General features: G+C 45.3%; 1 protein-coding gene across 1 annotated transcript; it reads left to right on the plus strand.

The window, feature by feature from the left end:
• Nucleotides 1-11,353: 11,353 nt before the first annotated feature.
• LYPD8 (LY6/PLAUR domain containing 8) lies at nt 11,354-17,918 on the plus strand. The gene is made up of 5 exons (XM_007456508.1): nt 11,354-11,408; nt 11,806-11,925; nt 13,741-13,896; nt 15,422-15,559; nt 17,680-17,918. Exons 1-5 carry the CDS (start codon nt 11,354-11,356, stop codon nt 17,916-17,918), a joined length of 708 nt encoding a protein of 235 aa, XP_007456570.1.
• The last annotated feature ends 3,874 nt before the right edge of the window (nt 17,919-21,792 follow it).

Consider the following 21,792-nt stretch of genomic DNA (forward strand, 5'->3'; position numbering starts at 1 on the left):
AATATCAATTAAGTCCATCTTGTTTAATGTGTCATTTAAAGCTTGTGTTTCCTTATTTATTTTCATTTTGGATGATCTGTCCTTTGGTGAAAGTGGGGTGTTAAAGTCCCCTACTATTATTATGTTACTGTCGATTTCCCCTTTTATAGCTGTTAGCATTTGCCTTATGTATTGAGGTGCTCCTATGTTGGGTGCATAAATATTTACAATTGTTATATCTTCTTCTTGGATTGATGCCTTGATCATTATGTAGTGTCCTTCTTTGTCTCTTGTGTTAGTCCCTATTTTAAAGTCAATTTGTCTGATATGAGAATTGCTACTCCAGTGTTTCCTAATTTCCATTGGCATGGAATATCTTTTTCCATCCCCTCACTTTCAGTCTGTATGTATCCCTTGGTCTGAAGTGGATCTCTTATAGACAGCATATATACAGGTCTTGTTGTTGTATCCATTCAGCCAGTCTATGTCTTTTGGTTGGAGCACTGAATTCATTTACATTTAAGGTAATTATCGTTATGTATGTTCCTTTTACCATTTTCTTAATTGTTTGGGGTTTGTTATTGTAGGTCTTTTCTTTTTCTTGTGTTTCCTGCCTAGAGAAGTTCCTTTAGCATTTGTTGTAAATTTGGTTTGGTGGTGCTGAATTCTCTTAGCTTTTGCGTGTCTGTAAAAGTTTTAATTTCTCTTTTGAAAATGAATGAGATCTTTGCTAGGTAAAGTAATTTTGGTTGTAGGTTTTCCCTTTCATCAGTTTAAATATGTCCTGCCACACCGTTCTGGCTTGCAGAGTTTCTGTGAAAGATCAGTGTTAACCTTATGGGGATTCCCTTGTATGTTATTTGTTGCCCTTCCCTTGCAGCTTTAATATTTTTTCTTTGTATATAATTGTTGACAATTTGATTAATATGTGCCTTGGAGTGTTTCTCCCTGGATTTATCATGTATGGGGTTCTCTGAGCTTCCTGGACTTGATTGATTATTTCCTTTCCCATATTAAGGAAGTTTTCAACTATAATCTCTTCAAATATTTTCTCAGTCCCTTTCTTTTTCTCTTCTTTTTCTGTGACCCCTATAATTCAAATGCTGGTGCATTTAATGTTGTCTCAGAGGTCTCTGAGGCTGTCCTCAATTCTTTTCATTCTTTTTTCTTTATCCTGCTCTGCAGTCGTTTTTTCCACTATTTTGTCTTCCAGGTCACTTATCCGTCCTTCTGCTTCAGTTACTCTGCTATTGTTTTCTTGTAGAGAATTTTTTATTTCATTTATTGTGTTGTTCATCATTGTTTGTTTGCCCTTTAGTTCTTCTAGGTCCTTGTTAAACGTTTCTTGCATTTTCTCCATTCTATTTCCAAGATTTTGGATCATCTTTACTATTATTATTCTGAGTTCTTTTTCAGGTAGCCTGCCTGTTTCTTCTTCATTTGTTAGGTCTGGTGGGTTTTTACCTTGCTCCTTCATCTGCTGTGTATTTCTCTGTCTTCTCATTTTGCTTCACTCACTGTGTTTTGGGTCTCCTTTTTGCAGTCTGCAGGTTTGTAGTTCCCATTGTTTTTGGTGTCTGCCCCCAGTGGCTAAGATTTGTTCAGTGGTTTTTGTAGGCTTCCGGGTGGAGGGGACTGGTGCCTGTGTTCTGGTGGATGAGGCTGCATCTTGCCTCTCTGGTGTGCAAGACCACGTCCAGTGGTGTGTTTTGGGGTGTCTATGACCTTATTATGATTTTAGGGCAGTGTCTCTGCTAATGGGTGGGGTTGTGTTCCTATCTTGCTAGTTATTTGGCATCTTCATGTATTCTTTAGGTACACATCTGTTCATAACCCTTATATCTTCCTGATGGATTGATACTTTTATGATTATAAAAATCCCCATATATCTCCAGCAATATTTTTTCATTTTAAATCCTTTTTATCTGATATTAGTATAGCCACACTCCAACTTATGGTTGCTATTTTATATATATATATATACGTATATATATATATATGTATATATATACGTATATATATATATATATATATATATACACATATATGTATATACAATTTCAGAGATTTTTTATATGGTTATATGTTTAATAATTCTCACCAGTTATGCTTATTTCATTGGGGAGGGGATCCACAGAGCTTCTAATGTTGCCATTACTGAAGTGGAACCCAGTTTGTAAAATGTGAGTTTTCTTTGACCATGTATTCTTTTGTCAAGGATTTTGTCTTTATTTTTCCCTTATGAACTTTTCAAATACATTTCAACTTATGAGATAGTTTTAAAAGGCTTTGTGTGATGGGTTTGCACATGGTCTGCACTAAGGTCAGGTTGCCCTATCTCAAGAACCATATTTGTACTCAGAAAAGAGATTCAAATTCTGGGGACTGAAGCCTCAGACCAGTTGGTTCTGTTAAAATAATACAGTTGAAACTAGACTGAATTCTGGACTTATCAGTGTCTTTCCTGGGGCACATATGGGGGAAGGACTTTGACCAAAATCACACAGCCTATGAAAACCAGAAATGGAAATCAGCCTTATATTCCGTACTTCCTTATTGCCACCAGCATCAGTATAGGCCTTTCACTGTGTCACCCTTTAGAAACTCATTTTTAATTTCTGAAATAGCATGGTATTCCCTATAGGAGTATACCATTTGAATGAGTCACAAAGGCATGGAAAGCTTGTCCCTGTACCAGTAAGCATATAGACGCAGGCTTATAAGCAAGATGCAGGAAATAGCCTTATGTGTTGTCTGTCTTCAGCTGCCCCTGTACTTGTTTTTTCTTCCTTTAAGCTTACGAGTTCTTTTTAGCTCTTCACCATTCTAGCTTCTGACTTTAGGCCAAACTGAATAAAAGAATGAATTGTCTGCCCCCCCCCCCGGTTTCCCAAGCAAATATTTGAAGCTGCCATAGATTTTCTAGATTTTATGTTGAAAAGTAACAAACAAAAACAGTACTACCATCTGTCATCAGAGTGATGAGAAAGTGGTTGTAACACCTCTCTGAAGCAGGGAAGTTTTGCCCACTAGTGGAGGTGCATTCAGTGACAGGTTGTTGGGTGCTGTAGACCGATACATCCAGAAGGAGCCTGAGTCAACTCACTCTGTCTTGGGTCTCACAGAGGAAGCAGAAGGAGGGAAGGAGGGTCCTGGATGATTCTTCTTTCTTCTGGGTCTACCTCTTCTCACTCCTCCCTGATTTATCTCCCTCTTTTTCCTATGAAGCCTCCAGTATTATCTCTGCTTTCCCTCCTTCCCACTCCCCAGGGAAACTCAACTCCACTGCATCCCTAGAGACACAGAATCCCATCCCTTGTTCCCTTCTGGAATCTCACCAATGCCATCACCTTGGGCTCTGGCCAGCTGCTAATGGAGGCTGTCCTCTGTCCGGGGTTGTTGGTTCTGAAGAGAGGAAGAATGAGCTACGGAGTGGGGGAGGGAGTTAGCTGGGATCAGTTCAGACTCTTCAACAATGGGAAAAGTGCAGGTTACCTCACTCATTGCCTAGAAAGCAAAACTGAGTCTTAATATTCTTCTCAAGACAATGTAATTCAGTCCTATATTAAGAAAGTATAGTCTCCCAGTCAGCATGACTTTGACTCTGCTCCAAATGGACACAATAACCTTGACATGGTCTGTAAGGGATGTCTTGTTTCTTTTTTTTCTTCTTTTTTTTTTTTTTTTTTGTGGTACACGCGCCTCTCACTGCTGTGTCCTCTCCCGTTGCGGAGCACAGGCTCCGGATGCGCAGGCTCAGCGGCCATGGCTCACGGGCCCAGCTACTCCGCGGCATGTGAGATCTTCCCGGACCGGGGCACGAACCCGTGTCCCCTGCATCGGCAGGCGGACTCTCAACCACTGCGCCACCAGGGAAGCCTGGATGTCTTGTTTCTGAGCCTGTGCTCACCTACCACATTCGTTAGGAATGATAAAACCAGTGACAAATTAATTGTTTCCCATTCTATTTCATGGATGAAGGGCAGGGAGTCACCATCCATTTTCTCCCAGATAAGTATTACTAATTTTACCATTTTATATAAGGAAATTGTGATTCATGGGTAAAAGTTAACACCTAACTAGTAAATTACAAAACTAGGTTTTGAACTCTCATTTTCTGTCAAAAAGCCTGGTACTCTTTGCACTTCATCTAAGCTATTTGTGAGAAGAGCCAACATAAAATGTTGAAATGAGCTCAGTAAGGTGTGGATGTAACCCTGTGATTCTTCAATACACTGGTGTGCCTTTTTGCCAGTTCCTTCAGCAAGGCATGTTCTTCACTGAGGAACCTTTATTGCTCATGTTTTTTGTTCTGTTCTGGGAGACATCTGACCTCCCTCTTCCCTTGCCTGTTTCCTTCTCACCTCTTGGAGAGGTCTTTCCGCTTCAACCCTATTCTTTCCTAACTCAGTTACCATTTTGTTTCCATAACAAATCTTCAATATGCAATTATCTTTATTTGTCTATTTACTTAAAAAATGTTTCCTTGTTTGTTTGTAGTTGTTATTTGCTTAAAATTTTAGGGATGGAGAGGAACTCATATGTCTCATTAACTTTGTAACCACACTACCCAGTGTCTGGCATAGAGTAAATGCCCAAACACATATTTGTTGAATAAATGAGGACATTTAAGGTTCAATTGTCAGAGAAAGGATGGGGGGAAGGCAGCTGCCATTCTTTGTGTGTCAGCCACTATGTGAATGAGCAACCATGAACATCTCTGTCCCTTTGTTTTGATGGAGATACTGAGAATCCTAAACAAGTTACACAGCTCATAACTGGTGTAGACAAGTGTCAAACCAGGCCTGTCTGTTGTTTTTTTGGTCCTTTCTCACCAACCCAGTGGGAAGTTCACATTAGTAGATCAGGCAGACAAACTGGTTTTATAATGTCGGATGCAATATTTCTTAAAATATATTTAGAGCCTGGAGTTTTTTGAGAGATGGTCATATTGAAAATGTCCTGAGATGATTACTGATTTGGTCCTAGACATTGATTTGGTGCCTGCCACAAAGAAAGCCCAGGAAAACTGTCAGTGACTGAGTTGATGGTAAGCATAGCAAAATTTCCTTGGACCAAATTTATAATAGTGTATACCCCGTGCAAAGAGCGCCATGTGTTTCCTCTTAATCTTTATGAAAAGTTGGATATTGTGGATGTCCCTTTTCTCTCAGGTGAGGAAACTGAGACTCAGAGAACATGCAACTAATGGTACAGGCTCAATCGATCTGTAGGTGGCAGCAGCATGCTCTGAGGTCGGACCCCACCTTAACCCCTGCCCTTTGTGACTTGGTGTGTCCCCCTAGGCTGTGGTGTCACTGGTTCAAACTCTAGGAGCAGTGACTGTAATGGGAGTAATCATTTTTTGGAGCCCCTACAACATGATGGATGTATATTAAGTGTCTCTCCAAGGGATCTCCTTTAACTCTCAGAATTACTCTTAAGGAGTGAGTGGCAATGCTTTTCCCATTTGACAAAAGGGGAACTCAAGACTCAGAGGCTTACCACCTTACACAGAGCATGGACTTTTCGGGAGCATGGACTATCTCTCAGGTCATGCACATTTCTCCTGCATGGTGCCTGCAGTTAGGGACAGCAATTTCATTATTTTTAGCCTATTCTCACGTTTCCAAGGTGGAGGAACAAGCCAGTCAATGAAAGCTCCCAGAAGCAAACATACATGGAGAGCAGATGAAGCAGGGGTGGAGGCTCTCGACTGAACCCTTTGCTTAGCTCTCGGCTTGGACACCTGTTGGAGTTCCTGCTCTGGCCACCCTGCCCTGATCCTGCACACCTCTGCATGTTTATTCCAAAACAGAGTGGACTCTTCTAAAAACTCACCTCAAAGTTTGTCTGCTAATGATCGGGGGAAATGGGAGAAGCCCATTTCCCACAGTGGTTCTGGTTCACACCCTAGGATAACTCTCCAGGATCCAAGTGAGTCCCAGATTGCCCCACAGAGTGGTCATAAGGACAGCCAGCCTTGTCTTCTTCTAAGGGGATAATGGAGCCAGGGTGACTGAGGTGTGCCCACTGTCCTTAGTTTAAGAGCAAAAGTTGGGATGTGTGTTGAGACCCTGTCTCTCTTTGGTCCCTCGACTTCTTGGCTAGTCAGGAGGGTTTGCTTTAGCGGGGTGTCTTCTTATAATACCTTGTGACTGATCCCAGCCCTTGGGCCCTGAGAGCCCCACAGTGATGACAGAGAGGTGACCCTGGAACGGGAAGGAGAGCTGGGTAGATGTTCTCAACTCTATGGGCAGATGCTGGTCCCACATAAGCTGTGTTGGCCCTGGTATCTGAAGACCTGGAAGAGAGGCCTCTCTGTGGCTCAGTCTCCTCATCTGTCAAAGGGATAATGATACTCATCTTGCCCAGGGCCTTGGGAGGGGCAGACCCAGGCCTGCTGTGAGTGGTCACGCACAGCCCAGCTCAGGGATTGCCATTGCATCACACGAGATCAAATGCCCCCATGGCATTACTGTTAGATGACACTGGAAAAAAAACCACAATGGACCAGGGTAAGGATTCCAGGATGAAATAATCAGCAGGTGTTTCTTCAGTCTGGTGTTCCGTTTTTTACAGACGGGAAGCTGAGGACCAGCAAGCCAGGTTAGTAAGTAACTTACGGGACATGAGGAGCAAAGTCTGTATTCAGACCCAGACCTTCCAAAAAGAATTAACGTTGATCAGATTGATTTTACTGTCTGTCCTTGGCTAGACACTGGAGCACAACACCCCCCCCGCCGCCACCCCCCACCCCCCCATACACACACCCAGGGCTGTTATCTCAAAGGCAGCGTATGTGGGCTCTTCAACTCCTCTATCCTCAGACGCTCCCCCACCCACATCCCATTGGCTGCTTCTGCTCTCACTTCCCCCACTGGGCCCTGCCAGCTGGCTATGGTGAAGACTGAATAGGATTCTGTTAGGGAGAGAGCTACCTTTGTTTTGGAAATTGCTGTTGTAGTCAGACTGATGACAGAAGAGGAAGAAAGGAGAAAACAAGAGATGGCCAGAGGCTCTGCTTGTAGAAATGACCCAAATTTTGCCTTCACCATGAGACCAATGCAGACCTCTCTATCTAAAATTGAATCATGTGCCCCCTTTTCCCCCAGTATGGTTGATCCCTCACCTTTGCTCTTCTCTGTCTCTTTGCCAGAGCAGTCACCACATTCTAATCTACCCTGTAATTTGCTTATTTATCACTTTGTTTATGTCATGTCTCCCCCTCTAGACTACACTCCAGGAAGGCAAAGTCTCTGTCTCTTTGCTCAAATACCTCCCAAATGCCTGGAGTGGGCCTGATGCATGGTGGGTCATCCAAAGATATTGAATAAGTGCATGAGTCTGGGGAAAGAGGGAGAGCTCAGCCACAGACCAGCACAGAGTGAGCAGCAATGAACAAGGAGTATTTTCAAGAGCAGGAATCTCTAAGGTTTAACTGTAGGCTGGAGGTGTTGGTGTGATGTGTACCCCCAGCCCCTGAATCCTCAGTTCCCCACCCATCCCGTGTGTGTGATGTGTGTGTGAGATTGTGTATGAGTGTGTGCATGTGCCTGCGTGTGTGTGAGTGTGAATACCTGAAGTGGCAGGAACAGCAGGAGGGAAGGGAACTCAAATCCACATTCAAAGCCAGGAGCACACACAGCACAATGTGAGGGCGGGGCTGCGAGAATCCTGGGCTGACCTGAGCTCTCACCAACTGTGGCTGCCCTGACAGTACTGTCAGACAAACTGCCTGGGGTGTTGGAAGCTGCAGCAGCTGTAGCTGTAGATCCCTCACTGAGGTGCATAGGGCATCCTGCAGGCAGGGACTTTGTGGTCCCTCTACCCTGTAAGGTTACACAGTGAGTTTATCCTCGTCTTGTCTGTAGGACCCTGAGACTTAGTGAAGTTCAAACACTTTCCCAAGGGGACCTGAGACCCCTTCCAGAGCCACAAAACCCCCATGTAACCTGATTCTGAGTTCTGACCCTGTCCCAGCTGTGTAACCTTGGGCAAATCTGTTATGTTTCTCTTACGTGCCTTGGTTTCCTCAGCTGTAAATGGGCTAATCAAGGGACAGCTTTACCAGGTTGGGATAAGGGGATGCTTGTGACACATTAACCAGTCATAGAATCCATCTTGTGGGTGACAGCCAACATGAGACAGTGTCAGGGACACACCTTGCTCTCTTGCACATTTTGCCAAAGGCAGGTCTTGACCAAAGTTTCTCCCAATTCCTGGAAGCTTCAGAGAGTTGACCAACATCATAGCTGCCTAGGATTAAGCCACCTATGTCCCTATGGTTGGGCAGGGCCCAGTCTGGCCCAGAAGCCCCTCCCTGTAGGCAACTGTGCTTTCTGACTGTGCAACCACCTGCTATATAAGGGCCCTCACACACCTTCTCCAACCTTCTGCCAGGATCCACCTTCTTCCGGGCAATCTCTGGGCCAGACAGAGAAGGTAAGGGACTGGGGCTGGGCTGTGAGACAGGGCCCAGCCTGGGAGAAGCTGAAAGCAGGGGAAGGGCATTCAGCGCTGGCTGGGGTCCAGAGCATTCTCCTGGCATTCTCTTGCTCCTCCAGCAGTGCCCGGGAAGGGGAAGGCTGGAGTGGAGAGGTGCTGGGGTTTGCTGTGTGTGTGTGTGTGTGTGTGTGTGTGTGTGTGTGTGTGTGTGCGTGTGTGTGTGTGTGTGTGTGATGCTGTGTCCTTCTCACAGCTTCTGTGAGCTCTTGCTCCTCTGTGTAAGATGAGAACAATCAAGGTAAGACCCTCTCAGACAGCTGAAAATGTCCAGCAATAGGATGAATAGGAAGGACTTTGCAAAGGGGTGTACAGATGTACTTGGTCTCATTTTCCCTATGGGGCCCCTGCCCTGCCCCCCAGCTCACTGGCTCCTCTTTCCTGCAGAGGTGGTGCACAGGGCCCTGGGTCCCACCACCTCTCTGCTACATGTCCCTAGGTAGGGTCCTGACCTCTCTGGGCTTCCATTATTTCCCTCTGAAAATGAGGCTAATCATCAGGTCTATACCGCAGGGCTGAGGTGATTTGTGCACTTAATTGATGTGGCTGCTGTGGACTCTTTACCCTCATTTCTTGCCCTCCCATGTCCTCTTCCTTTACACCTACAAGGCTTGAGAGGCCCTTCCCAGGAGGCCCAACTCCTGAACCTCTCTCTTTACTGGGGTTCTGGGCCTGGAGTGGTGACTGGGCATTGGGGGATGCAGGGTGCAATGCACAGAACATCTGCCACAAGCTTCAAACCAAACATACTTAATTTTTCTCCTAGGATCTCTAAATATTGGGGCCATTAGATAATTGATGGGCTGTCTGTCTCCCTCCATTGGGGCTAATTTCTCTTTCTTTTCACCCACTCTTAATCAGTTAACTAGGGGATCATAGTGTTTGTGTGTGTGTGTGTGTGTGTGTGTGTGGTGTGTGTATGTATGGGTGTGGAGTGTATGTATGTGTGTGTGTGGTGTGGTGTGTATGTGGGGGAGCATGTGTATGTGGTGTGGTGAGGTGAGATGCAGGCTGTGGCCTGCAACGCCCTAATGAAAGTCAGTTGCTCCTTAGTAAGTGGCAGCTATTATGGTACAACTCGGCTTTGGACCTGGAAGAACCCTGAATGGAGTCCCACTTTTCATCTTACAAGCTGGGTGAGCTTGTGCAGCTTCCATTATCCCCCCGTCTGCAGTTTTCTCAGCTGTGGAGTGGGCAAAAATCTTTACAGCAGCACTGTGCCCTGGGACTTGTTCCATACTTGCACTGACCAATACAGCAGCCACCAGCCACATGTGGCCACTGAGCACTGGAACATGGCTGGTGACTGAGAAACAGTATCTTTCCTTTTTATTCCTTCAATGAATCCAAAGGTAAGTAGCCGCATGTAGCTCCTGGTTACTATTCATAGTATAAATGAGCTAATGATGAATAAGGGCTCAGTGCAGAGCCAGACATTTCCCTTCCATGCTGTTTGATACACGGGCAAATTAAAATTCTAGGAGTCCTGATTCAGGATCTTATTTTTTTAGTTGAAGTATACTTGATTTACAGTGTTGTGCCACTCTCTGCTGTACAGCAAAGTGACTCAGTTAGACACATATAGACTTTTTTTTTAAAAAAAAATTCTTTTCACTTTGTCCCAGCTGGCATGGACTTATACATACTACCAAATGTAAAATAGATAGCTAGTCGGAAGCAGCCGCATAGCACAGGGAGGTCAGCTCGGTGCTTTGTGACCACCTAGAGGGGTGGGATAGGGAGGGTGGGAGGGAGACGCAAGAGGGAAGAGATATGGGGATATATGTATATGTATAGCTGATTCACTTTGTTATAAAGCAGAAACTAACACACCATCCTAAAGCAATTATACTCCAATAAAGATGTTAAAAAATATTCTTTTCCATTATGGTTTATCACAGGATATTGAATATAGTTCCCTGTGCTATACAGTAGGACCTTGTTGTCTATCCATCCTATATATAAGAGTGTACATCTGCTAACCCCAAACTCCCAGGATCTTAATAAATACAGCTAAACCTTAGCTATTAGATGACTTTCATGTGCAGAGAGATTGATGACAGGCCATTCAGAAGTGTACTGGGGCTTCTGCAGGTTGAAGCCTGCAGCTCTGCAGGTTGAGCGTGTCCAGGTCCGGGGCTTTGGGAGTCAAGTGTGTTAGAGTCAGTGTGGTTAGAGGCCTGGGCCAAATCCAGCTCTAACCCCTCCCAGGAGTGCAACCTTGACTTTGAGTGCTTTACTTAACCTCTCTGGGGCTTGATTTCCCCTTTGAAATGAGGGTGATGCTAAAAATAGTACCTGCCTGCTGGGTGGAGGAATTACATGAATCAATGCACATAAGTGCTTGGAACAAGAGTAAGTGCTCAATATGTGCCTGCTTGTTGGAGTGGCGATGGCAGAGACAGAGCTCCTATGTGCATTATGTGAATGTGGCAAGATACCACCTACAGGATGGGCATTATGCTCTGGGACATGACAGCCCAGCGTTCTTCTTGGTCCCCCATCCTCAGTGGGGTTGGCGGTCATCTTTCTGCCCATTTTGTACCCATAGTGGCTCTGTAGGAAATGCCCTGGGCTGTGTTTTGTACCTGTGTGTGGATGCCTTTGCAGGCATCTAGGATTGGGAAAACCCAGACTCTTGTGGGTATAAGGGCAGGGTGGAATCTACATCTTGGCTCGGTGCTCCCAGCTGAGGATGCTGATTCCTTCTGTCACAAGGACAGGCTGGGTCTGTTGAAGTTTGATTGCAATCCTAGGGAATATCACTCCCCAGCAGCCTTCTGATTCCCCAGACTGCCCTCTTTGTGTCTCTTCTGGCTTAAGGCTCTGCGGCCACAGTCCTCGTCCTCAACGACATATGTCCAGCACCATGAAGGGCTTCCTCTTTGCTGGTATCATCGTCATGCTCACGGTTGCAGCTGTAGGTGAGGGAAACCACATGGCCCCCTTTTGGAATGAAGACCCCTTTTTCCACCTCACCACGGTCTTCTCACTCTTGGTGCCCTGGGATCCCCTCATGTGAACTCTCATGTCAAGGTGTGGGCAGTGGAGGCTATGAGACCTCTCTGTGCACACTGCCCCCTGTGGTACCACTCAGTGCTGTGGGTCAAGGTTGGGTCTTCCCACTGGGGAATGGTGGACAGTGGGGATAAACTTAATGCGGGTGGCTCCACCTCACAGCTTAAAGTTTGGGGGACCCCAGAGGGAAGGGATGCCATCTTGGCTATTCTTTTACCCTGAGGTGAGTGCAGTGCTTTGGCCAGAGCACACTCTATAAATGTCTCCTGAATGTTGACGATGCTGAACATCTTGTCTTCCCAGAATCCTTGAGTTGTGTGCAGTGTAATTCGTTGACAGACCCCTGTGTTGACAGAAATGCCACTGAGTGTCCCGCAAATGCCAGTATCAGCTGTACCACTTTCTTGGCGAACTTTTCTCTAGGTGAGCCTGGGGGATGCTCATCATTCCCATTTCTGGAACTTGCACAGGGCAGGTGCTGGAGGGGTTGGCCAGGAAAGCAAGGCTAAGGCTGGGCTGTGCAAGGAGAGAGGGGGTCATGAAGGCACCTCTCAGGAGGAGCAGCATGCAGGAGTCAGTAACAGTGGTAGAGCCAAGTAAGCAGACAAGCCCTGTGGCTCCTTGGAATTGCGGCGCCTGACTCAGACTTCATGCTAGACCTGTATTAGTGAATGTGAGAAGCAGGGGCAGCTCTTAGCTAAATTACAAAGCAGGCAATTTGCTCTAGGTGTTTTCATTTTTCCATTTTCTGCCCCCCTTTCCCTCTTCTCAGCGTTCCTTCCTGTTCCAGATCCAACATATTTTCACTCAGACTTCCTTCTAGGGTGTTCTGCTGGCATAATTGTTACTTCTCTCTCAGAGCATTTTGACTTATTTTAAACTTTTTATTATGGACATTTCAAACATACACAAAAGCAGGTAGTGAACTATAATGAACTGCCATGTAACCACCATCCTGTGTCAACAATTAACATTTTGCTATTTTTTTCCCCATAGTATTTTATTTTTATTTTTAAAATTTTTATTGAAATATAGTTGATTTACAATGTTGTGTTAGTTTCAGGTGTACAGCAAAGTGATTCACACACAGACGCACATATATATGAATTCTTTTCCATTTTAGGAAAATGGATTCTTTTCCATTAATAGGTTATTACAAGATATCGAGTATGTTCCCTGTGCTATACAGTAGGTTCTTGTTGGTTATTTATTTTATATACAGTAGTGTGTATATTTTAATCCCAAACTCCTAATTTACCCTCTCCCCATAGTATTTTAAAGCAACCCTAGATAGCATGTTATTTCCCCTATAAACACTTCGCTGTTCATCTCTGAAAAGAACTTTTTCCCCCTTTTTATATAACTACAATACAATTATCACACCTAAGAAAATTAGCTATAATTAAAAAATTTCTTGTAATACCCAGGCCACCTTAAAAATGTTCCAAGTGTTTCAAAGATGTATGATAGTAGATGCATTGGAATTTGGATCCAAACAAAATCCTCACATTGCATATTTTGCTGTTAGTTCTATCGTGTCTAATTTGTTTAATAATAACTAATATCACTTTCTTTGCTCAATCCCATTGATTTGTTGGAGAAATGGGGCCATTTATCCTGTAGCTGTCTTATATTCTGGCTTTGTTTGATTGCTTCTTTGTGATGTCATTTCACTTGTTCCCCTACTCCTGGTATTTCCTATAAACTGCACTCATGCTGTTCAGTACAACTTTCTTCAGGGACGTTAATGTCTATGTCAGTGCTGTCCTATATGGTAGCCACATGCAGCTACTGGCCACTTGAAATATGGTTAGTGTGACTGAGGACTGAGTTGTAGGTGGCCACATAGAGCTGGGGCTACCATATTGGATAGCTCTGGTCTAGAAGTTTGATTAACTTCAGTTTCAACATCGTGTTGCACATAGACCCATCACATCTGCTTGGCTATATTTAGATGCTAAGACTGTTCAGTGGGCTCTGGGTGTGTCAGCCTGAACCACCCACTTCTAAGCTCCCCATCAGCCTTTCACCTGGAATTTAAGCTGCTTCTCTGATAACCTCTTGCTAAACAAAGGAACCACCTCACTGAGAAGGATTTTTCTTTTTGCAGGAAACCCTCTCCAGTGTCCCCCAAACTGCATTGAGCTGCCCTTGCCTAAAGCAGTTGCTCTTCAGGATCTTTGCCCTCCCTGAACACTCTGTACACAGGACTGACAGTCTGTGTTTGCCTTTGTGTAGGAGAAAACATCACATTGTACGAGGATAAGGCCTGCTCTGTGGATAATTGCAGCGTGGCTGAGACCTTCACAGTCCACGTATCTGCTAATGAAATCTTCCATTTTGCAAGCCAGTGTTGCCAAGGAAAGGCGTGCAATGACACCAATGACACCATAGGTGGGTGCTGGCCACGTCCTTCCTCTGTCCTCCCTGCTCCGTCCCTTCCTTCACTACCTATGGTTCTCACTCTTGGGTGGACATCTTAAGTCTAGGCACTTCAGTGAATATTTGGGTAACGTTAACTGCTGACATACAACAGCTACTTGAGAAACAAATGAGGAAAACCAGCGCTACTACCATGCTTTCCCCTTTCTCAGTGAAGACAGAAATCACAGCACTCCGAGATGTGTGCGAGGGTACTAGATGCTCATTAGTAGCTTTCAAATTGTTGTGTGGCCTCAGGACCTCTTTCAAGACTCTAAGTCTTAAAAATTATTGAGGACTCCAAATAACATTTGTTTCTGTGGACTATATCTATCAATATTAACTGTATTAAAAATAAGGCTAAGAAATTTAAAAAATATTTATTAGTTCACTAAAAAATAATAAAACTCATTACATGTTACCATTAATAACATTTGTTTTTACATAGAAATAACTATTTTCAAAACAAAAAATATTTAGTGGGAAGAATAACATTGATCCATGTTTTCTCAAAGCTCCTTAATTTCTGGTTTTATAGAATACAGCTGGGTTCTCAGATTTGCTTGTTCTCTTAGTCTGTTGCAATCTCACATGTCATGTAGCCTCTGGAAAACTCCATTGTATTTTCATGAGAGAAAGAGAGTAAAAGAAGCAAAGAACATCTTAGTATTATCATGAAAATGATTTTGACCTGGTGGACTCACTGAAAGGGTCTCAGGGATCCCCAGGAGTCCATGGACCACCATTTGAGAACTGTTGGCTTAGATCAAAGCCTTCTTTTTTTTTTGCCGTACATGGGCCTCTCACTGTTGTGACCTCTCCCGTTGTGGAGCACAGGCTCCGGATGCGCAGGCTCAGCGGCCACGGCTCGCGGGCCTAGCCGCTCCGCGGCATGTGGGATCTTCCCGGACCAGGGCACGAACCCGTGTGCCCTGCGTCAGCAGGCGGACTCTCAACCACTGCGCCACCAGGGAAGCCCCAAAGCCTTCTTTTTGAAGAGGAGAAAATTGACCATAGTCATAGAGCATGGTTCATTAATAGCAGAGCTGAGTCTCAATGTAATTTTTTTTTTTATCCAAGTCACATTGTTGAATAATGGCCTGTGTTCATTTGTTCAGAGCTAGATTTAGTAATAGTCACACACCTGTTGGCTAATGTTCAGAATAGCTGGCTACCATTGACATTAGCTATAGGTTGGTTTTAGCTCAAAATCTTACCTTTCCCTCCTCATCCCAACACCCTCACTGACCACAGTTCTTGAAGACTGGATGGTCTGTAAGGGCAGGTCTGTGAGGTTGTGTGCTGTAAATATTTTGGTGGGACATGGGATGGGACGACTGGTATTTTTATGGCAGGATCTGAGATTCCTGAGCATGCAGAGAGACGCTGAGAGGTCTCTCTGGCTAGCGTCTTTGTCTGCCTTTCCCCTTCCACCCAAGGCAGTACTGTGATATTTGTGATAACACTGTTCTGAGTTAATGACTCTTACTCTACCCAGATCCCCCACAGGAAGAGGTGTCCAGCAACACAGAGTGCCCTGCATGTTATGGATCTAATGAAACTTCCTGTAATGAGACAACCCGGAAATGTTATAAAGAAGAAAGATGTGTCAATCTAATCGCAGAATTTAAGAATGGTATGTCATTTCCTTTTTATGGGACTTAAGTTTAAAACATGTCATGCCTTGGATCATAAATTCTGGATTAACAAAAAAAGGCCTGGAGGAGGTTAGTAAGAAGAGGGAGTAAGGTCAGGATGCCTTTGAGATAGTGAGGCTGTTAATGTAGCTTTGAGCTGGTTGCTATTTCTGCCACCTCAGTCCAGACTTCATTCCTCCTGGGCTGTCAGTCTCTTGAACCCTGTTCTCTTGTGGCTTGTAATCAAGCCAGGCTCATTTAAGGGCATCATGTCACTCCTGGCATTTATTTCTTTACTAGGGTGAGCTGTTCTGTAGGTATGGGTGGGTCTGACTTTTATTTCCTTTTATATGTACACTTCTCTTCTCTGCATGTCACTGAGAGGTATTGGATTATGACAGCTTGGGTCACCTGGAAGGAAGAGTCAAATGGGGCTTTAATATCCAACCAACTGAAAAAAGAACAACAACAACAACAAAATTAAAAAATTCTATTAACATTTTAGCCATGATCTATTCCCCTGTGGTGGTGGTGTACAAACAATACAGCATTTCATACTTAAAAAAAAGTCGTTGTAAACTTGAAAATAAACAATACTGATGATTTCTCTCAAAAAAAATATCCAACCAACTGTTCTTTTCTACAAAAGTAATTTGATATTAACCATTATGAGATACAGATTAACCATCATACAATATAAAACCAATAAATAAAAAAGGCTTTGTTTATTTATTTATTTATCTTTTTTGCGGTACGCGGGCCTCTCACTGTTGTGGCCTCTCCCGTTGCGGAGCACAGGCTCCGGACACGCAGGCCCAGCAGCCACAGCCCACGGGCCCAGCCGCTCTGTGGCATGTGGGATCTTCCCGGACCGGAGCACGAACCCTTGTCCCCTGCATCGGCAGGCGGACTCTCAACCACTGTGCCACCTTTGACTTAATCTGAAAGCCAGACAGATCAAAGCCATCATAAATGTAGGATTTTGTTTTTGTTTTTGCCCAAGCTGTATGACACAGGGAGATCTGCTTGGTGCTTTTTGTCCACCTAGAGGGGTGGGATAGGGAGGGTGGGAGGGAAACACAAGAGGGAAGGGATATGGGGATATGTGTACATGTAGAGCTGATTCACTTTGTTATAAAGCAGAAACTAACACACCATTGTAGAGCAATTATACGCCAATAAAGATGCTAAAAAAAATACTGTAGCCATGTGCCAGGCAACACATCTTCCTAACACACTCTAATTCACCATCCAGCACTGATATTTGCTCTAAAGCAGCAATGAATTGCTTTCTTTACTGGGATGTGGAGGTTTCCCCCTCCTCCTCAGAGCACGTATGGAGTCAGTCTTGAACTCAAATTGCAGCCCTGCCTCTAACAAGTAGCCAGTCACGTCCTCCGGCCCCTTCCTCCCCTGTGAGCTGCCTCTCCTCCAGGGCTGTTTGACTTGCAGCCTACAGAGCAATACTGGCACATAGTAAGTACTCAGTAAAAGGCAGCTGTAATCACAGTCACATCTTCTTTGCAAATTCCCTTGTCTTTTCCTAGGGCCTGCACCTTAAAACAGGGTTAAACACATTAAAACACAGATTTAGAGTTAAGACACAGGGGTCTCTCTGCATCCCCTCTGGCTGTTTTTCCCTCTTCTCAGGGAAAACTCAGGTAGAGAGAACTCAGGTCCAGAGAGGAGTGGGGATGGAAAGCAGAGCCTAGAAGAGGGGAGGCCAGGAGCAGGTCTGAAGTGCTGACTCACTTCTGGATTGAGAGCAGAGGACTACGGAGGGTCTGATCCTGTCCCTGGATTTCACCACCTGCCAGCTACTCAGGAAAACACTGAAGAGTTCAGTCCCAGGTCCAGCTCTGGCCCTAACCCGTGAGCTCAGGTTCGCATCCACCTCCAGGAGCCTCGGTTTCCTCCAGGACTGGTTGGGAGAGGGTATCTAGGCCCTCACCTCCACAGCCACTCTGCCATTACCATTTGGGGTTCTTGATCCTGGACTCATTCTTCCAAGCTCCTATGTCAGGAACAGACCTGTTTCAGCTCTTGCAGCTCATTGAGAAGACTGGGGAGGAAGGGCGAAGGGGCTGTGAAGTCCTTACTGTCTCTTTTGCGTTCACAGAGACGAAGCTCGTGCTGAAAGGCTGCTCCAGTGTCAGCAGCTCCACCTGTGAGTTCCTGGCTACTGAACATCCGACGGTTGGAGGAGTCACTTTCCTAAAGTTTGAGTGTGTAGACAGCTCCGACGCCTCCTCAACACCCACTCCCACTCCCCTGAGCACCACCCGTGACACTGGCTCTAAAGTCTTCTCCACACCCTTGACCCTTGTCAGCCTTCTCCTGCTGAGGTTGCTGCTCTGAGATCTGCACCCTCAAACCCTCCCCTCCCCTGTTTAACTGCTCAGTGAGTAGCAGTAGCAGTCACAGCCTTCCAGGTAATGCCCTGTGATAGCCACATTATTCTTTATTATTAAAGCATTGGTTCATTCAATGACCAAATCTGTCCTGATATGTTCTGGGCTGGGCTTCCTTCAAGCCACTGTCCAGCACCACTTCCCAGTTACTCGCCTTTGAAATCTTTGTACCTTTGTGTGTGGGCTCTCAGGACCTCCCTGATCCCTGTCTAATTTGCTTCTGAGAAGCAGACCCTTCCACCTTGCTGGCATCTTTTGCTTACAGCCCTGTACTTCTGGGGATCAACATGCCACTGCCCCCATCCTCACACTCAGGGGGGGGCCCAACCATAATGCCCTGTGTTGACCCCAGCACTGATATTTGGCTCTTCAGCAATTGAACTGGCTGTAGTCTCAGGCCCACAGTGACATTGTCTAGGACACTGTCACCACAAGACCCAAAGGGGGTGCACAGGGGCTGCTGAAAGTTGTCAGATTCCCCTGCCTAACCTCCCAGGCAGGGGCATAATGCTGTCAGTGCCCTGCTGACTAGGTGTCTCTTAGCCTTGTGCAGAATGGAACATGGCTACAGAGGCACAGCCCCTCCTCTCAGAGAACTGCAATCAAAGGCAGAGTCCTCAACTCCATAGCAGATACCCAAGGAGCAAGAAAACCATTCAATCCAATATGCACAGAAGCCCAGTTTTAGTAAATAAGGGGGGCCTTGAGCTGGACTTGGAAGAATGGGGTTTTCTGTAATAAAAACTTTTAAAGGTGTAACCCAGTGTGGGTCTTTATTGTCCAGGCTTGCTGATAATGATTAAGACCAAAGCCACCAGAAAGGCCATCTGATGGTAGCTCATTACCACATTCATTTTCATTTATTTATTTTAGTTTTTTATTTTGAAATAATTTTAGATTTCTCAAAGAGTTTCAAAAATAGTTCAGAGAGTTCTAGTACCCTCTCACCCACCTTCCTCTTACATTCACATCTTACATAACCACACTGCAATTACTAAAACCAGGAAGTTAGTATTGAAACCATACTACTAACTAATAGACCTCATTTGACTTTTGCCAGTTTTCACTAATGTCCTTTCTCTGGTCCAGGATCCAATTCTTTGCATTTAGTTGTTATGTCTCCTCAGTCTCCCACACTCTGTGATAGTTCTGGAGTCTTTATTTTATTGACCAGTTATTTTTCAGAAATTTGAGCTTGTCTGAACTTTTCTTATGATAAGACTGAGGCTATGTCTTTTTGGCAAGAGTCCCACAGAAATGATGTGTCTTGTAGCCTTGCATGAAATGGAACATGGGTACAGAGCCCCAGTGCATCTTATCAGGAGTTACATGATGTTGATATGTCGTATCAACTGGTGATGTTAATCTTGATTGCTTGGTTAAGGTCATATCTGCCAGGTTTCTCCACTGTAAAGTTACTGTTTTTCTCCTTTGCAACTAATAATAAGCTAAGGTGTGCTGCTGTAACAAATATATCTTAGTAAAAAAAAACAACAACATTGGGGGTTAATACAAGGAAAGTTGATTTCTCAGTTATTTAAACCCATATGGTTGTTCCTGACTGGGCAGCTGTCCTGGGCAGCTCCCCTCTGAGAGTGAGGAAGGGGCCAGACTCCTTCTATTCCATGGTTCTCCCATCCTCTGGGATTCTTGGGCTCTTAGTTAATTGTTCTGCATCCAGCTTGCTGACATGCAGAGAGTCTAGAGGACCATGCAGCATGCCCCAGGGGCCAGGCCTCAATTACATGGCCTGGGAGGAAATAGCTTATCCGCATGCAGGATCGAGGTGCCAGGATCAGAGCCAGTATGGCTTGGTGGTAAGGGGCATGGCCTCTAGAGCTAGAGGCATAGCTTCAAATTTCAGGCCTGGAACTTTGGGCAACAGATGTCGTCTCTCTGTGCCTCAGTTTCCCACTACTACTAGAGAGATAGTGATAATGCCTGATGCCTGTGGTTGTAAGAGCTGCCAACATAGTTCCCCTTGTCAAGGAGTAAATACTAGTCTATGCAGATGACTCCAGTTTGAAAGCAGCTCTCCCCATCCTCTAGGGAGAGGGTGGACTACCAGAAAGAGTGATGTGGAAGGTGCAGCCCTGGCCCACTTCCCTCAGACCATGCTGAGCTCACCAAAGTTATAGCTGCTTCCATGTCTCAGGATTCCCTCTCCCTTTTCATCCCCTCCCCAGATCTCTACGGCTACTGCCACCATGACTGCACAGGCCACAGCACAGCTTGCTTACATCTTCACGTGGCTGCTGACTCCAGGCAGCCAAGGGCACCACCAGAGCTTACCTGTTCTTAGAACCTCCTGGAAGTTCCCCCGCTGGTACTTTTGGGGAACTGCAAAGAGTCACACAGGAATGGAAATCAGGGATGAGGACTGGGAAGGCAGCTGGAAGGTGAGCAGGGCTAGATCCCAGGAGGTTCCACACGTTGGAAAGACTTGGGCTTTAGACCGAGGGCTGAAAAGGGCCACGGCAGAGGTAAGCACAGAAGTAGGAGTAGGATTGGTTTTCCAGTCTGGGAGGTTCTCAGACTGTAGGGTGCAGGTAGAAAGACAGTGGAAAGACAGTACAGGGAGGGGGTTTAAATGGAAAAGTAGTAGGGACATGCCAGGGCAAATACTCTGTCCTGCTGCTGTAATTGAAAGTAATTCACACCATTCTATGCACTTCTATTTGCATTGTTTGCTCCTGCCTCTTCACCCAGAGTAGGCACCCGGGCAAAGGCACCACTCTTGCTCAATGTCTACATTCCTTTCCTTGGCTGTCCACACTTAACTCTGGATTCCTGTCTTCTGGGCAGGGTCTAGGACTTCCCACCCAGATAAAGCCCTTTGCTGCCAATTCTTCCTTAGTCCCAGCCTGGGCTCCAGTATAAACCCTGTATCTGAGGAGGTCCACAGAATTCTATACTCACATTGTACAGTTGGACAAATCATGAATCACTGATTTTCACAGCTCTTTACAGTTGGTAAAGCTCTTTCTCCCAGGTTATTTTATTTTTTTTAGAATTAGCTTCATTCATATATTGTATGATTTACATACAATAAAATGTACGTGTACCAACTAATGAGTTTTGACAAATGTGCCCAAGTAACCACTCCTCCAGTCAAGATAGAAGCCCTCTCCCCTCAGACCCCCAAGGTCCCCCACTCTCCTTGGAATCCACTCTACTCCAGCCCCAGGTTCCCACCTGCATCTCCACTGTCCCAACCTGGAAGTGACAGGCAGCTCTTCTGCTCATATTCCATTGAGCTGAGCTGCTATTTGGCACCACCTGGACACAAGGCTATGGGCAACATAGGCCCTGGGGAGGTCAGTTCTTCCCAGCAACAACTACCCCCGCCCCCATGGAAAGGGGAGGTCAGGGGACTGTTTCCACCAGGTTCCAAGCCCTCGCACCCTGCCCTCCTCTCCTCACCCCACTCACTTCCTGGGCCAGGAAGACAGAAGGAGGGTGTGGGGTTCTCTTTTTTGTGGACTGGATATAGCAACTGTAGACTGAAAGAAAATGCACAAGCTAAAAGCTGAGAATTATGTTTTATTGGGCAGACTTACTGAGGACTTAAGCCTGGGATACAGCCTCTCAGATGTCTCTGAGGGGCTGTTCCAAAGAGATAAGTGATGTCACCTACAAATTGGCACTTGCCACCTACCTTTACAAGGATCAAATTATGAGCTGCTGCAGCTGCTGACCTTCAACATCCCCTGAAAGGAGTTCAGTGTGGATATCAGGAATGAGGCCCTCTGTACTCTGGAAAAACTGGCAGAACAAGTCTTCAGATAGTTAGATATTTTCAAGAGACGATTTTATGAGCC

This window comes from Lipotes vexillifer, unplaced genomic scaffold, assembly GCF_000442215.2.
Source record: "Lipotes vexillifer unplaced genomic scaffold, Lipotes_vexillifer_v1.1 scaffold814, whole genome shotgun sequence".
Classification (NCBI taxonomy): Eukaryota; Metazoa; Chordata; class Mammalia; order Artiodactyla; family Lipotidae; genus Lipotes; species Lipotes vexillifer.

Coding starts and splice junctions, on each gene's coding strand:
- LYPD8 (XM_007456508.1), top strand. CDS start 11,354: ATGAAGGGCTTCCTCTTTGCTGGTATCATCGTCATGCTCACGGTTGCA. Junction 11,409..11,805: donor GCTCACGGTTGCAGCTGTAG/GTGAGGGAAACC, acceptor TTGTCTTCCCAG/AATCCTTGAGTTGTGTGCAG. Junction 13,897..15,421: donor TGACACCAATGACACCATAG/GTGGGTGCTGGC, acceptor TACTCTACCCAG/ATCCCCCACAGGAAGAGGTG.